The 18,073-nt window shown below is 41.3% G+C and overlaps 1 protein-coding gene across 1 annotated transcript in view; it reads right to left on the bottom strand.

Moving 5' to 3' along the window:
- AGO4 (argonaute RISC component 4) overlaps positions 1-18,073 on the bottom strand; it is a 151,916-nt gene that overhangs the window by 64,267 nt on the left and 69,576 nt on the right. Inside the window, exons 9-12 of the mRNA XM_089673586.1 lie at positions 13,754-13,873; positions 6,823-6,951; positions 3,793-3,926; positions 611-795 (exon numbers count right to left, since the gene is read on the bottom strand). Of these exons, the coding sequence (XP_089529712.1) occupies positions 611-795; positions 3,793-3,926; positions 6,823-6,951; positions 13,754-13,873 (568 nt within the window). The remainder of the gene's footprint in view (positions 1-610; positions 796-3,792; positions 3,927-6,822; positions 6,952-13,753; positions 13,874-18,073) is intronic.

Raw genomic sequence — 18,073 nt, forward strand, 5'->3', positions numbered from 1 at the left:
TTGAAGGCAAAGAAGTGGAATATTCGGCAATGGCCGGGTCAATCACCTGATCTCAACCCAATTGAGCATGCATTTCACTTGCTGATGGCAAAACTAAAAGGCAGAAAGAACCACAAACAAAGAACAACTGAAGACAGCTGCAGTTAGAGCCTGGCAAAGCATCAGAAAGGAGGAAACCCAGTCTTTGGTAATGTCAATGGATTCCAGACTTCAGGCAGTCATTGCCAGTAAAGGATTCTCAACAAAATATTACAAATGAACATTTTGTTTATGATTATATTCAATTGTCCAATTACTTTTGGTCATCTGAAAAAGGGGGGGGGGCTACTCTTAAGAGTAAACCCTTCCTCCAATTTGGATGTACATACCCTCAAATTAAATCTGAAGGAGCGCACTTTCAGCCCATATCCATTATATAACTATAGCTTTAATATTTTTTGGTAAATACCTGAAAAAAAACTAAAATTGTGCCTGTGTCCAAAAATATATATGGACCTAACTGTATTTTAAAAGAACGGATATGACAAGGTTTGCACATCTAAAAACAATGATAGTCCTAAAGTGCCCAATAAGGATTCAAGTTTTAATATGGACTATAGTCTTAACTTACCATATACAGGAGTCTTTCCAGGAAGAATAACTACAATAAGCTGTAAACCCACATATGTAAGTTTTAAATGTTTGAACATTGGCTCCACACTGTCTGCTCCTTGAGCATATTTACAAAAGCATGGTTGGCCCTGGATGGGCATCCCAGCATCCTTTGAAATCTTTCTCAGCTGGTCTGTGAAACTTCTGTTTTGGGAGACACAATGTGAAATTATTATAGAATGAAAAAACAGGAAATCTCAGATATTGCAAAAAGAGTTTACTCTACCTAAAATGCAAAAGGTTAGACTCCATTGTACATGCTGAATTTGATTGTTTTGGGTTTTTTCCCCTCTAATTACAGGTGCAGCTCAATAAATTAGAATATGATCAAAAGTTTATTTCAGTAATTCAATTAAAAAAAGTGAAACTTATCACACACACTTCAAGCATTTCTTTTAATTTTGATGACTATGGCTTACAGCTAGTGAAAACCTAAAATTCAGTAACGTAGAAAATTAAAATATTACATAAGACCAATAAAAGATTTTTAATTCAGAAATGTTGGCTTACTGAAAAGTATGTCCATGTACAGTCTAGTAAGCACTCAATACTTGGTCAAGGCTCCTTTTCCATGAATTACTGCATCAATGCGGCGTGGCATGGAGGCGATCAGCCTGTGGCACTGCTGAGGTGTTATGGAAGCCCAGGTTGTTTTGATAGTGGCCTTCAGCTAGTCTGCATTGTTGGGTCTGGTGTCTCATCTTCCTCCAAACAATACCCTACAGATTCTGTAGGTCAGGCGAGTTTGCTGGCCAATCAAGCACAGTGATACCATGATCAACCAGGTATTGGTACTTTTGGCAGTGAGGGCAGGTGCTAAGTCCTGCTGGAAAAGGAAATCTGCATCTCCATAAAAGCTGGGCAGCAGAGGGAAGCATGAAGTGCTCTAGAATTTCCTGGTCGAGAGCTGTGCTGACTTTGGACTTGATAAAATACAGTGGACCAACACCAACACGTGACATGGCTCCCCAAATAATCATTGACAGTGGAAACTTCACACTGGACCTCATGCAACTTGGATTCTGTGCCTCTCCAATCTTCCTCCAGACACTGGAACCTTGATTTTACGGTCTTCTGGACAAATGTCAAAGTCAGCAGTCTTCCCCATGATTGTGTAACTTATTGAACCAGACAGAGACCATATAAAGGCTCAGGAAAACTTTACAGGTGTTTTGAGTTATTTAGTTGATTAGAATGTAACACCATGCGTCTACAATATTGAACTTTTGCACAAGATTCTAATTTTCTGAGATTTTGGGTTTTAACTAGCTGTAAGCCAGAATCAACATTAAAAGAAAGAAATGCTTGAAATATATCACTGCATGTAATAAATCTATACATGCGTTTCACTTTTGAATTGAATTACTGAAATAAAATGAACTTTTTGATGATATTCCAATTTTTTGAGATACACCTGTATGTTAGGTCTCAACACATTACACTTACTGCAGCTCAAAATTTAAGGCACTTGGCCAGTTTAACATACTAATACTAGTCTTGTGGCATCCTGCATTTCAGTTTAAACATTACCCAGATTCAGCATCTTGTGGATTAGATTAATGAATATGGTTGGGAATATGGACAGATGTCCCCTCATGGATAGACGTAATAGTTGCTTTACCACCCCAATAATGTCACATCACTATCTGGCTGCCTTTACACCTCTGCTGACAGGACACCCCTTTTTAGTTACAGCACACCTTGATTTCTCAGTCCCTGACCACCTGATCCCTCCCTCATTTGCCTCCCTGAACCCACCCCTTCCCCTATTGACTCCATCACCATTGTGTCCCATCCCTCCCCATTTCCCAACACTACTAAAGCATCTCTCCCACCAGTTGCCTTAAAGTGGTTCTAAGGGCGCAAAGTTTACCTTCATGTATTCTATCCATGAGGGTAAAAAACCTTCTGTGTGCAGTGCCCCTCTTCACCCCCTTACCGGAGCCCCCTCTAATCCAGCGACGTTTGACAGCCTCTGCTGTCTGGGGATTTTTCCTCTTCATTGGCTGAGACAGCATTGGTTTCCACTGCAGTTAATCACACCCAGTGAGACAATGAGGAGAGCGCGCAGGGAGAGGGTGTGGGGATAGAGTTGCGAGGCCGAGCCACAGCTCTGTGTCTTATGGACGGACACAGAGCAGCGGCTTGAGGACGAGCATGCAGCGTGCACCCCAGGGCGAGATTTCCCGAGGGCACTGCTTGAGGGGGAGGAGCCAAGAGCACCGGCGGTGACTCAAAAAGAAGAGCATCAGGGCTGCTCTGTGCAAAATCACTGCACAGAGCAGGTAAGTATAGACTTTTATTTATTTTAAAGATTAAGTGTTCATTCACATATATTCGGATTGGATGAGATTTGAACAGCATATAATCTGCATGACAAGTGAAATTGCTTCTTATGGTGCCTGTTCACATACATCCGGTGCACAGCAGGTGCAGATTCAGTGCAGTTTAAAAAAAAAAAAAAAAAAGAGTACTGTCCGATTTCTAAGCAGTGGCTTCAGGTGTGGATTACAAGCTACTGACTTCTATGGGAATTGTTCCTAAACCACACATGTGTGAACAGGGTAAGATCCTGAGTTAATCCTGTCCTGAACCTGATGTAAACCTGACGTGAACTGCTACTGTATCAATTAGCTGTGAAACCTGAACTTCAATCTGCATCGCATATATGTGAATTAGCTCTTAGTGTCACTTTAAACCTCCTACTGACAGACATCCCTCCCTGGCCACCTCTCATTCTCATTTGACAGTCATCCTCCTCCAACTGCCTCACCTTCCCACACCAGCTTACAGATATCCTCCCCAACAGAAAGTGCACTAAAACTCCTGCGTGCTGCACCTTTGGTGCATTTCTGCACCAAGAGGTTATGGGCCTTGAAAGGTCTGGATGGGTTTTTCTCCCATGTGCCTTTTTTTGGCATAAAAAACTGTAGAAGCCATGCACGGTTGAACTGAGTTGCACTGCAGTATTCACAAACACCTGTGCTTATTTTGTATACACAACATTCTCCAGTAAATAAGCAAATATCAAACCTTTATTGGAATGTTAATTTGTTAAATTGTGTGAAAGATTTAAAACCTTTAGAAAACATGGTTCCACAGTAAACAGTCTTTCAAGAGGGAAAAAAAAGATGCACTTACTTTAACAGGTCTTCTCTGCACTGTTTCTGTGGGGCAAAGCAGGCAACAGCCCAGACTTTTATTTCAATGCCAGCGTAGAACTGCTTCCCTCTCATATCCCAGACACCTTGGTTTGGAGTAGCTACAGTTTTATTCTGACAAAAAAGTAGCATGTGTCAGTGTGGGTTATTGGGGATTTCAAGTGCTTATGTATAACTAATCTGGTTGGCAAATTATATACAGTGCATCCAGAAAGTATTCACAGCACTTAACTTTTGCTACATTTTATTATGTAACAGCCTTATTCCAAAATTAATTAAATTCATTTTTTCTTCAATTTTCTACAAATACCCCATAATGACAAGAGCAGCGGCCAGCCAGAAGAGGAAAGGTCTTCACCCTCCCTCCCTTCTCTCTCCTGCCTCCCAGTGAATACACTAATATCATGTTATATGTGAAGAAGAATTTAAATATGCAATGCTTGCACTAAACTGCATATGCCCAGCCACTTCTACACTAATCACTCTGCAAGTTCATATTTTAAGAGGACAGGCTTGTTTAATCTGCGAGCCCCCAAGGTGATGCCTGATACACGCGAGTGCACAACATCCCCCTGGTGGTTGATGACAGAAGGTGATTCCTGATAGGAGTGAGCGTGGAACACTCCTCTGGTGGCTGCTGACGGTACACCTGGAGATGACACAGAGTACCTGGAGGTTGCTGAACTGATGACCATCCTTGTAGCAGTGTCCCGGATCCAGTGACCAGGAGTAGGTCTGTTTACTCCAACTCGCTATCCTTTGTGCTATCTGGTTAGTGCAATCAACAGTCACATTCTATACCACAGATGTCACGGATTTCTCCTGTCACCTTGAAAAATCCACTGATGTATTGACTTTGGCACCAATGTCACTATACGTACTATGCCTTGTTTTTATGATATCTTAGCATAATTTTCATATTATTGGTTTCCGTACCAATATCCTCATTGCCCATGTGCATATTATGCATATTCTATTTGGTATACATTTTATTTGTTAATATTTGGTTTAGCGCTGCATATTTTATGTTTTAGCAATACCCCATAATGACAACGTGAAAGTAGTTTTTAAATCTTTGCGATTTACTAAAAATAAAAAACAAAAAAAACCACATGTACATAGGTACTCACAGCCTTTGCCATGACACTCAAAATTGAGGTCTGGTACATCCTGTTCCCACTGATCTTCCTTGAGATGTTTCTACAACTTGACTGGAGTCCACATGTGGGAAATGCAGTTGATTGGACATAATTAGGAAAGACATAAACCTGTCTATATAAGGTCCCACAGTTAACAGTGCATGTCAGAGCACAAACCAAGCCATGAAGTCTAAGGAATTGTCCGTAGACCTCCGAGACAGGATTGTTTCAAGGCACAGATTATGGGGAAGGGTACAGGAAAATATCTGTAGCATTGAAGGTCCCAATGACCACAGTGGCCTCCATCATCCGTAAATGGAAGTTTGGAACCACCAGGAATCTTCCTAAAGCAGGCCACCCGGCCAAAATGAGTTATCAATGGAGAAGGGCCTTAGACATCCTTGATGAAAACCTGTTCTAAAGCACTCTGGACCTTAGACTGGGGTGACGGTTCATCTTTCAAAAGGACAACAACCTTAAGCACTCAGCCCACATAACAAAGGAGTGGCTACGGGCCAACTCTGAATGTCCTGGAGTGGCCCAGCCAGAGCCCAGACTTGAACCCGAGAGATCTGAAAATGGCTGTGAACCAACGTGATGGAGCTTGAGAGGTACTACAAAGAAGAATGGGAGAAAGTGCCCAAAAATAAGTGTGCCTAGCTTGTAGCATCATATCCAAAATGACTTGAGGCTGTAATTGGTGCTAAAGGTGCTTCAACAAAGTATTGAGCAAAGGCTGTGAATACTTATATACATGTTTTTTTTTTTAGTTTTTTAGTTTTAATAAAATGCAAAGATTTCAAAATAAACTTCTTTCACGTTGTCATGATTGGGTATTGTTTGTACAATGGTAAGGAAAAAAAATAAATTTAACCGCTTCCCGACCGCCCTATAGCAGAAATACTGCTACAGGGCGGCACGGGTGTGCAAAATCCTATATAATATGTGATTTTGCATTTTTTTACGGGTAGGGGGTGCGAGCCCTACCTGCGCCGCCATTCAAGGCCGCGGCTGTGAATCACCGGGTGCGGGCCATGATTACGCGCCACCGCCTGGTGGTTACCGAGGATCTCCGACGGGGAGGAGAACCGTTTTGTTTACTAACAGTTCTCCTCTATCAGCTCGGGCACACTGCTTTGGATGGCTATGCACATCAAAGCCATTCAAACAAGTGTGCTTACAATGAAGCACACACACACCGCCCCATAGTAACACACACCCAGCAAACATTTAACCCTTTGATCTCCCCTCATGTTAACCCCTTCCTGCCCAGTGCCATTAGCACAGAGTCCGTGCTTTTTTTTTTTTTTAGCACTGATCACTGTATTGGTGTCACTGGGGATGTCAGTGACACCAAGTCAGTTCCCTCCCCAGTGTCATGATGTCCGCCGCAATCCCACTATAAGTCGCTGATCACTGCAATTACTAGTAAAAAAATTTTAAAATACCATTACATAATACCGCCATTTGTAAATGCTAGAACTTTCACGTAAACCAATTAATTTACACGTATTAGGATTTTTTTAGTTTTTAGCAAAGACATGTAGCAGAATACATTTTGGCCTAAATTTATGTTGAAATTTGTTATACATTTTTTTTACTGGACATGTTTAATAGCAAAAAGTAAAAAATATTGTTTATTTCCTCAAAATTGTCGGTCTTTTTTTTTTTCTTTTTTTTTTATAGCGCATTTGGGTGCAGCATTGCATGACGATGGGGGTAAATCCTCAGGAGGGCAAATGATGGGGATAAGGCTGTAACATAACAAAATGTAGCAAACATTAAGCGCTGTGAATACTTTCTGGATGCACTGTAGGCATTGCCTTTGGCACATGTAGACTATAACTAAACATTTTACTTACTAAACTTACCCTTCCACCATACTGAAGCATAGGAGCTGGAAGCACCCTGCCTGTAAGCTCTGTCATTTCATTATGTACAACAATACCAAACTCCTTCAGGTATGGGTCTGGTCCTCCAACCATACTGTTGCTCTTTACCTACAAAAGAAATGATTTTAACAAGATTTTATGTAAAGCAAAATTATCTGGAAATTTACTGCAGAATCCAAAAGATGACTACGTGCAGTTGTCTGTTAATGTAGTTGCATTTTGATGACTACTAAAATAGAAAAATTACTGGAAAAATTAAAAGGGATATTAACACACACCTACATTCACACATCCTTCCCTTCAGTGCAGTCTCCCCATTTTTAAGAGGGCCCATTAACACCATGCAGTCTCCGAAAACGTATCCCCTAGATTTTAAAGTTTTCCATCCCAGACTTGCTTTGCAGTTATGGTCTGGCTGAGGTGGGATTCCAAGAAGTTTTGCTTTTCTGGGGATGTTTATCACATTAGACATTGCATTGAAACTACGGATGAAATCTGTCAGCTACAAAAGAAAAAAAAAAGGGCCAGGCAACTCCAACCTTCCTAAAGCCATGAATCGAGCACCACAGAATTCACCAAGTAAGGGACTCCTTCCTGGACTGGAGTTCTGAAGGCCAGTTAACACCATAGAAACGCAGTCCAGATGCGTTCCCTGCATGTGCTTTTTATGCGTTCCGATGCAGATACAGTGCGTTTTGTGCATTCCAGTTCATTCCCCCCCTCTTTTTTCTTCAATTTAAATAGGGATATGTGCGTTCAAGTGAGTTTTTGATGCATTACAGTGCCTTCTTGATGCGTTTTACCACGTTCCAGTGAAGTTCTGTGCAGAAAAAATTAAGCATGTTTTACTTTTTATTTCCGCATCCGGAACGCACTGGAACTGAAAGTACTGATGTTAACTATGACATTGACAACCATATAACCTACTTTCTGTGCATTTTGGATGCAGAAAAAAAGCAACTGAAACGCATGTAGTCATAGTCAATGGCAATACAGGTGTACAATAGTACATTTATCCTGCCTAGGCTGCCCAAATCTAAAGTAGTTATGGGCTGCAATCTGTAAACCTTGCAAAGGTCACAGCTTTGGATTCCAGTAAGCATACATGGTTGGATACTTTTGATCAGAGCGTTCGGCAAGCAGCAAGATGTGTGCACGTGAATTTAAAATGTACACCCAGGAAAAAAAATTGGAACTTTGACTTGTCACTTCTTGAAGTACAGCACAGAACACAGGACATCTAGTCACAGGCCACGGGTTATGTGGCCCTACCTTCAGGTGACAGGACACTAGAAAATGCTTTGCTCTAAGCACTCCCCAGAGCACCCTCCTAACTAGTGGTGCACTGAAATTAACATTCTTAGACAGAAACTTCAGGATGCATTTGGCCAAAAACCAAAATAGACAGTTTAACAATATATATTTTTTATATATAATTATATTCTATTCGACTTTCTAATTAATATGAATTTAAATGAATTTATTTTCAGCAAATAGGCTGTTTTCACACAGAGCAATTTTTGCAGCGCTTTTGCATAAAAAAAAAAAAAAAAGCACAAGAAAAGCTCAAGAAAAATGCATCCCTTTAACTTCAATGTATGTCTTCACACTGGTCCATTGCACTTAAAAATCCTGATTGCCACATATTTGGTGCATATTTGGAGAGAGGGGAAAAACCCACTAAAAATGCATCACCCAATTGAGGCCTGGTTCACACCAATTAGTTTTTTCAGGATTTTTGCAAAAACACACTACACAGTCCATTTAACATGGTTTCCTATGGGACACGTTCACATCTATGGCTTGTTGAGCTGCTGCGTCTTTGGAAGGGGCAGGGACTTTTTTTAAACGCAAAATGTTGCCTTTTTAATTCAACGGAGACACTGCAGAAAACGCATGTAGACAAGTTTTCACGCTATTTCAATCTGCACAGGAACAAATTGTCCCCCCCCCCAAAAAAAAAACCCCATTAACACAACGCATTAAAAATGAATAAAGAACACGCGTGCACAGACGCAGTGCAAAACGGACAAAATCCAATTGCAGTGAACCAGGCCTGAAATTAATTGAAAACACATGTGTTGCGTTTTTTAATGCGTTTTTAATCTGCCCTGCAACAAGTTGGCCAAAAAAAAAACAACAACCGCAGACCGCATCAAAAACACATGTGCAAAAACACAAAACCCACTGCAAAAAGGATAAAACGCAAACTGCATTGGTGTGACCCAGGCCTGAAATGCATTGAAAACCCATCAAAAACGCACATGTGTTGCGCTTTGATACTTTTTTTGATTCACATGACCTATGAAAAATGCACCCAAGCATGGTAAAGTCATGGGTATAATCGCACATTTTAAGTGGCCAATATCAGCACCTTTTTATCCAATCAGCAAACTACCAGCAACACTATTTTCAGATGATACATTTTGGCCACCAGTATATCAGTACATCCCTACTCATAACCCCACCACCCAGGAGAGAAAAAAAAAAAAAAAAAAAGGAGGGGACAAACCAATATCCTGGATACCAAAATACAGATTTTAATTCAAAATTTCCATTACCTTAACTATACAGTACAGAGCACAGGATCTAGTCAAACCATGGCACATCCCCAAGCAAAAAAGCTGCGGGGTGGGCAACAATATAGCAAATGGAAGACAGGACCTCAAGAAAACAAGGGTCAGAATCTTAGGTGACTGGATAAAACACCTTACAGCCAAAGATTGCATCAGCTAAGGCCTGGAGATCAACTCAAAAAAATTTTTGCAGAACAGGTTGTGGATTTTCAGACCTGCAAAAATTATGCTTTATGCTGAAAAGCCCAAGAAAGCAACAGATGGGGTAGTGGAGTAGGCCTTTGTTTGGAAAGGGGGGGGGGGGGGAGACCCCTTTTCCTAAGGGAGAAAAAAAGCTGCCTGAGCCACCTAGCTATGCTTGAAGAGGAATGCAGGATGATGCAGGAGGCAAAGGCTCATTTGCCAAACGTTTGGCCATGTCTGCACACCAAGTGTTCCTCTGGGCTAATTTGGGACAATAACTATCACCAAAACTAATTCCACCTCTTGTCTGTAGAGCAGTTAAGAAGCTTCACTGGATGGAACGCATAATAGCAGACTGAATAGTGTCCAGGGAATCGCCAGGGAAAACAATCACCAGACACCAGGACCAGAGGCGCACCAGGATCATTCGATCAGGTCACAAGTCTGTCCAGTTTCTTGTTGAATCATATTCCCTACTTCTGAAAGAGCATAAGGAAAATCAATTGGGCGAAAGGCAACTCCCGTGACCAGGTGCTGACAACTCAGAAGTCCCCCCACCAACTTTATGCTGCATGTAGATGGCCAAGAGTTTGTTCTCCACTCAAGAATAATATTTACCTCCTTCAGATTTGCCCAATTTCTAGTTTCCCCTTGTTTATGTGAGCCAAAACTTATCTGACTGTACAGCTACCGAATTACTGTAGTAGGCGGGTTTAGTGTTGACTCAGTCTTATGGCGCTCAGTTCCAGAATACTGATGGGAAGTGTTGGCCTGGACAGTTAGGGAATTCCAGATCCCATCCCAGCCTGATGTCTGTCTTATCCACCACCCAAGAGAGAGGGAACGATTTCCTTGATTTTTAAGGCTGAGTTGGAAATCCACCATGCCAGGGAGATTTTTGCTTTACTGGATAGAGTAGTGGGTATTCCAGAGAAGGGATCAGTTTGCCCTGCAATAGGAGAACTCTGCGCTGCAAAGAACTTGAGTGGAATTGAGCAAAGGGAAACCCACCATGAGGCCCAGAACCCTCAGGCAGAAGCAAGTTGAAGGATGTCTGGTTGATCTGAGAATCTTCCAGTTGGGCCTCAGAAGCAATCGGTCTTGGGAAGGAATATTTTGGCCTAGGCCATGTGCACAATCATTCCCAAGTACAATAGGCAATGGGAAGGCTGGAGGACAGTCTTCTTTAAGTTCATCACCCATCCAAAAATTTTAAAAGGGACTTAATCTTCTTTTGAATGTTGTATGACTTTCAGCAGCAGGTCATTTAGGTATCCTGTGACATGAATGCCCTGAAATCTTAGCAGTGCAATCAGCAGAGCAAGCACCTTTGTGAAGACTCTTGGTGTGGAAGACTACCTGAAAGGAAGGGCCAGAAATTGAAAGTGTTTGTCTCCCACTGCAAAGTGTAGAATGCATTCGTGTGTGAGAAAGGCTGAGAAATGTGGAGATATGCATTTTGGGTATCCACTAATGCTGGAAATTTCCCTCATCTGGCAAAAGCTATGACAGATATGCCCAATTTAGGGAAACGCAGATATGCGTTTAGGGATTTAAGTCCCAAGGTTAAGTGGCCATGAATAGGTTTGGGTAAAACCCTTTGAACACTAATTGTGCCTGGAATTTATTCAAGGCAGCCCACAAGTCTGCCTGTCTGAGGTGAAGCTGGCAGATTGGAGGTTAGGAATCAAGGATGGGACAGGGATAGAAATTCTATTTTGTAGCCCCTGGAAATGACAGATTGGACCCAGAGGTTGGAAGCCATCTGATCCAGTGAGTGAGGGCACCCCTTTATTTTGAAAAAGGGATTCTGGGTAGGCATGGATTATTTTAGGGTCCAAGGCTTGCCACAAAATGATGGTCTTGCCATTCATTTATAGGAGGATGCCTAGGAAATGCTAAAAACACCTCTTTCAGTGGAAGAGGTTGTAGCTGTAGTAGTAGGTTTAAGTTGGTTTTATGGAGCAGTTTGCAGTACGAGTTACAATTGTTCTAGGAGAACAAGTTCTTCCAACACAGAATCATGTTCTCTTTATTCTACCAGTTAGCTACAGTCTGACAAATCAACATGGCCACAATGGAGTGCGTTGTAAGGCATAACCAATGAGAGCAAAGGTTGCATTCAATAAGGTTTTAAGCCTGTTGACCGAATCATTTGAGGAAAGAAGAAAGAGTGAGATGCTTGTTGAGGACAGAGATGGCAGGATCCACTCCATTTTTTTCATAAATACCTTTTCCATAGGATAGAACTCAAAGATTTGGAGGAATAAATACCTTGTCAGGATTTGGCAAATCATGCAAAGTACAGTTAACTTTCATGTGCAAAGGAAAGTTCACAGAGCTTGTTTTGGCTAGGGAGATTTTGGGGCTGATAGACAAAGGCTAGTGAGCACAGCATCAATAAGTAAGCTCACTGTAGAGAGGATAGAGTGGATCCTTTGCTTGTGTCTTAAAAATACCTCTGCAGGATCTTCTTCAGTATCAACCCTATCCTCCTCAAGATCTTCCTCAAAGAGGTGGGGAGGATCAGGGTCATAAACCTGAAAAGATGGTTCAGGTAGTAGAGAGGCAGAAGTGTACTTTTGGGCAATGAAGATTGAAGGCTCCAGTAACATCTGCCTTAATCAAAAATACTATTCCATTAGGGAGGTAGAATTAGAGGAAGAGAGCTGTGAAAAAGCTTTTGCCAGTGTCAAGCAAAGCGGAAATCCAGCTCAAAAATGTTTTTGAACCATGCAGTGGGGCTGTACCCACACTGCAGGGGCCAACTGCTCTTTGTCTGATAACAGTGAGGATATACTTACCGAATCTGCTGATCCTCAGAGCCCAAGACCAGTCCCTGCCACTTCTGCCCCCCTGTAAACTAGCAGTCTTGTGAATGGACTGTTCCTGATGTCATCACGCAGCTCCAGGCGTAAGGACAGTCCACAGCTGGATGTGGGGGAGAACGGTTTTCTGGCAGATCGGGTACGTATATAGCTCTTCCCAAAACCCCTGGACAAAAATGAGCAGTCTTCCCAGGCACAGTCGAAATGCATGGGAAAATAAACAATTTACATGGAGTTCTGCTTTAAAGTAGCTGCACATAACCAGTAGTCTAACCACATATCCTACATCCACTGCACAAAGCAGGTATGACTTTTTTTCTTTTTACGATACCTTTAACCGCGTCCCGCCTGCCATATAAGGAAATGGCGGACGGGCGGTGGTTCTCTCGTTCTGGGAGGACATCATATGACGTCCACCCACTCTAACCATGTGTGCGTGCCGATCGGTGGTGCGCTGTGTCCCTGGGACATAGCGGATCACCGATCAGTGGAAAGAGCCGATGACTTTGGCTCTGTCATGTGATCAGCTGTATCCAATCACAGCTGATCACATGTAAATAAGGAAATGTCGGTTATCGGCATTCCTCTACTCACGCTGACAGCTCGAGATGAGAGCCGGTAATTGGCATTCCTCAGAGGAGACATCTACACTGATCATCAGGGCACTGATGTTCAGTGCCCTAATGATCAGTGGAGCCCCATCAGTGCCACCTGTCAGTGTCCATCAATGCCACCTGTTAGTGCCCATCAATGCCACCTATCAGTGCACATCAATGCCATCTATCAGTGCCTACAAGTGCACATCAATGCCACATATCAGTACCAATCAGCGCCAACTATCAGTGCCACATATGAGTACTGCCTTTCAGTGCCCATCAGTGATGCCTGTCAACACCCATCAGTGCCACCTACCAGTGCCTCCTCATCAGTGCCACCTATCAGTACCCATTACTGCAGCCTCATTAGCGCACATCAAAGAAGGGGAGAAATTGCTCCCTGTTATAAAATTTACAGAATTTTATAACAGAAACAAAGAAAAAAAAATTTTTTTTTTTTTTAATTTTCAGTTGTTTTTGGTTTGTTTTGCGAAAAATAAAAAACCCAGTGGTGATTAAATACCACCAAAAGAAAGCTCTCAAGTAAAGAAAAAAATTTCAGATGGGTACAGTGTTGTATGACCACGCAATTGTCATTCAAAGCGCGTCAGCGCTGAAAGCTGAAAATTGGCCTGGGCAGGAAGGGGGTGAAAGTGCCTGGTAGACAAGTGGTTAATATCACCAAGATAAAATATATAGTTTATTCCCAAATGCTGTAAGCACTTACCAGCCTGCTGATTTCCTCCTGTCTGTCTGGGGCAGACCGAGCTGTTGCTTTGATCATTGTGGAAGTCTGATTGTCAGTCAGCTTCTTAATACATCGTTGGCCAGCTACAATGTTACAGACCTGAAAATTAAGAACAGATAATTTGTGTCGAAGTACTTTCAACCTATGCGTTAAGATCTAGTAATATACCCCAATATACAGTTTATTGCCCTTTTTTACTGCACTACCTTTATACGAATGACCTGTATGACACACAGAAAAAAGCTGGTAACCTTATCCTGGTTGTAAAGCAAAATTATGACTTGAGGTCAGTTTAATTAAGAAAGTCAGTTTTGAAAGTCATTTTAGAAGAGATTCACTATTCACCAAAAAAAAGAAAAGAAAAAAAAAATTTAACCAAAATATTTAAATACGATTTTTGTATTTAGCATAAAATCCAAAGTCCACTGAGGAAAACAGGAATGTAGTAATTCTGACACATTTGGGTTATACTGCCACCTATGAGGTTTGGACAATGACAGACAAACAAGAACGCTCCCATTTAACGCCACCGCCAAACATAAGGCCTCCATTTTGTGAGCAAGCACCACATAAGGTCAATAATAGAGATGTGGGACTAGTGTCCCTTAACAGGTGTAAATGAAAGGGTTATTACTTACTGTAATTTGTAATCTTTGAGTACATTAAAGGACACAGGATTAAGTTGTTCTAGTACAGTGGACAATGGCAAACAAAGCTTTATGACAGCTTTTGTATAAACCCTCCCAATCCCCATCTTGTAGCAAAGCAATAGAAAGAGTGGATCATAACAGAAAAGTGACATCTGTCCTTCCGTACAGCTCACCTATTCAGTTTCCACTTTTTCTTTTCCCTATCTAACCTATTCGGCTAAATTATGGAAAATTTTGGCAGGCAATGGGATACGAACCTAGGTTGGAGATGGGCACAAAAATTCTTCTAGTTTTGAACCTGTGAGCCTGTGATCTCAAGGCTCTACATGTAGATTTTGAGTTTGTATTTACCTGTGAAAACATGTTGTACCTATAGGCAACCTGGACTATTCCCTTAGCTGCGCCCAAGTTATTTAGCTTTATGATTGTTTGTCTACCTATGCCTAGTACACACAGTGAAAATATCGGATAAATTATTGTTTTTTGCATGCTAGTCTCATCAAAAATGAATAGGTTACTAAAGACTCCAAAAATTCTTGCAGGTGATGTAATATATTGTGATGTATTCTTTTGTTTTGTAGGATGCATGGGCGTGGTCACTAGTACAAAAATTATTCATTCTGTTCTCTTATGAGACATTTCCGTGCTTGTCCTTTTGGACATTTTCACATGAACTGTCATGATCAGCTCAAAAGCTGTGTACCAACGTCCAGATTATTGGACAATCACTCCAGAAGCATTTTCTTCATCTGATTTTCTCATCGTGTATACTAGCAAACTACTAATGGGGGGGGGGAGGAGGATCTGGGTTCCTAAATATACACACTGGACATACAACAGCCATTTAACTGAGGGGTGGGCAACAGAGCAAGCAAGCCAACAAGCTCATGAAAAATAGGTCAGTAGGCTGAAGGATCTAATGATCGAAACATGTGTAGAAGAGGCCTGAAGGTCCACTTGCCTAAACTTACACATGTGACCATTAGAACATTGAGCCTTTTGGTTTGCATGTTTGAATGGTTTGTTCATTGTAAAAAAAAAAAAAAAAAAGGAAAATCTTTGGAAAAAAAAGATCAGTAAAAATTATCATCTGGTGTAAAAAAAAAAAAAAAAAAAAGGAAAATCTTTGGAAAAAAAAGATCAGTAAAAATTATCATCTGGTGTAAAAAAAAAAAAAACAAAAAAAAGTCCAAGTACCACATCCACCTGGTCCAGTTCAGTGTGATGAGAATCACAATGCTTTTTTACAAACACACACATACATTTACATACAACCCCCACACATTATATATTCTTTAAAAGCAAAAACCATGGAAAAAAAAATGGTGGGTGTTGCAATTCTTTAAGTTACATGATATTTGTGTCAGCAGTTTGTCAAAAGCTAATTTTCGAGAAAAATACACTTTAATTTAAGTGCATGCAAACACAATGCAATACTCAATTGTTTGGTAAGATATAAAAGATGATGTTACGTCAAGTAAATAGATACCAAATATGTCATGCTTTAAAATTGCACATGCCCTTAAAATGGTGACAAACTACTCAATACTATCTCAATCCTGTGGAAAAGGCAAGGGAGGTGTTTCAGAGAAGGGAAATGCTGATCAGGTTGAACTACTCCCAGAGTTACCTGGGAATCTACCATGAAGGCTGGATGATCCCTGGACCTAGAGACAAACTTGCTCAGTTTGCTGAACCCAGGTGGTCAATGGGACAAAATGCATCAAAACAGTCTGGGGTGAAGAGGCCATTCTCAAAAGTTTAGACAACACCCGAGCAGTCCAACCACCAATTTTCCACACCTGGGACGTGCATGGCAGACAGAGTTGGTGAAGTCCCGCCCATACCAGAATTGGACTGGTTTTTCTGTAGCCTCTGGTTCATCCCCAATGGTTGATGGGTGCCACTGCCAGGGCAATGTCCAATTAAATCCTGGTCGGATGATCTTGTAGGCCAGCACTGAATGGACAACCAAACTACTCTGAATTTCTAAGCACTGATTGGGAGACAAGCTTCCTCTGGTGACAAGTCCCTTGCACTGAGTGTCCAGAATTCCTTCCCAGTTCCAGTAACCACTGAGGCTTATAGAGGCAAATCCCAAGTGAGTGAAGGTCATAGTATACCAGGTAACAAGACCCCCATCAAGAGCTGTGAAGTTTACAAATCATCCTCTCAAGCTCTGCATTATTGGGAATATAAGGCTCTGTAAGACAGATGGAGATTAAACGTCTGCCAGCTGAGCTGTATTAACAGACTGCAGATTGTACAGTGTGTAGGAAGGCAAGCCAAACACCTTATAACATAATAGAAACTTGAGGTGATTGTAGCCGTATTACTGCATTTGCGACAGAAACAATTGAGTACTGTCCGTGATACTTTTTTTATTTGCACTAACATAAAATTTTGAGGACAAGCTTTCGGGAAATGTCCCCTTCTTCAGGTCCAAGCAGTACTGATCACAATGTTTTAGCAGAATGTTAGAAGAGATGTAGGGGATGGGAAAAAAAAAGAAAAAAAAAAGAGAACAGAGATAAGATACAGCAAAAGCAAAGTCTGGGGGGGAGACAACACTCGCAGAGGCAGTCATGCTTGAGGTGATAGTCATAAAACTGTTGGATAATGATTGAGGAATCCCATGTCTAAATTCAGGCCGTTATCTCTTGTGTAAAATAGAATTATCATTCTTAGTTCAAAAGTTTTTCTTTCCTTAATGGATTTGAATTTTCCTTTAAGAACTAAAATATTGAGGTCTCCCAAAGTGTGATCTGGTTGTGCGAAATGGTGTCCCACAGGTGTACAAAAGTCATCTTCTTTATGTTCCTTGATGGTATGCAAATTAATCCTTGTTTGCAACTTCTGTCCTGTTTCGCCAACATAACATCCTTTGCTGCATTTTCTGCACTGGATAAGGTACACAACATTACTAGAGGTGCAGCTGTATGATCCGGAGATATTGAAGATATTGGGATATGAGGTGCACTGGATAGATCAAACAAAGGGCAAGAAACTGGATTGAGTGCCTACAGCAAAAACAGTAAGCTGCATGTGGGAAAGTTGGGACATGCAAGCAGACATATTTAATGTCAGTAGAAGCAAGAATGTCTATGGAACAAAAGAAAGCAATGACTGACTTGGTAGATTAAATTAAGAATTTTTGAAGCCCCAAAAAAAGGCACAAAAAATATGTTGAGCACGTCTAGATCCAGAACATTGCAAATGCCTATCATTTTGGGGGCTGAACTCCAAGACAGAGGTTTCCCAGATTCAGGCTTAGGCTTTTTTTGTTGGGGCAAATGTTATGAAAGGTGAACTTATCCTTGACTGAAGGGAGAAGATTCACAAAATAAAATTTATAAATATGAAGGAGTCCTTGCAAATTATGTATATATACATAAAATTTTGCACTTCTGCCTCACGGGGAGCACGGCACCCGCAGATCTGTTGGGAAGGGAGGAACAAGAGCTGTGCCTATGTTTACATAGGCACAGATCTATTGTGACAGGGGAAAATGACCTACTGTGTGTTAGAGCAGACCAGGGGACACAATCCATAATTTCCCCTTGTACCAGCACCATCTAGTGTACATACCCAATATATATATACTCGCACACAAACAGTGAATTCATGAAGTATTTAGACCCCCCTTCAC

Source organism: Staurois parvus, unplaced genomic scaffold (genome assembly GCF_062004578.1).
Source record: "Staurois parvus isolate SC_StPar_1 unplaced genomic scaffold, SC_StPar_1.0 ptg000142l, whole genome shotgun sequence".
Lineage (NCBI taxonomy): Eukaryota > Metazoa > Chordata > Amphibia > Anura > Ranidae > Staurois > Staurois parvus.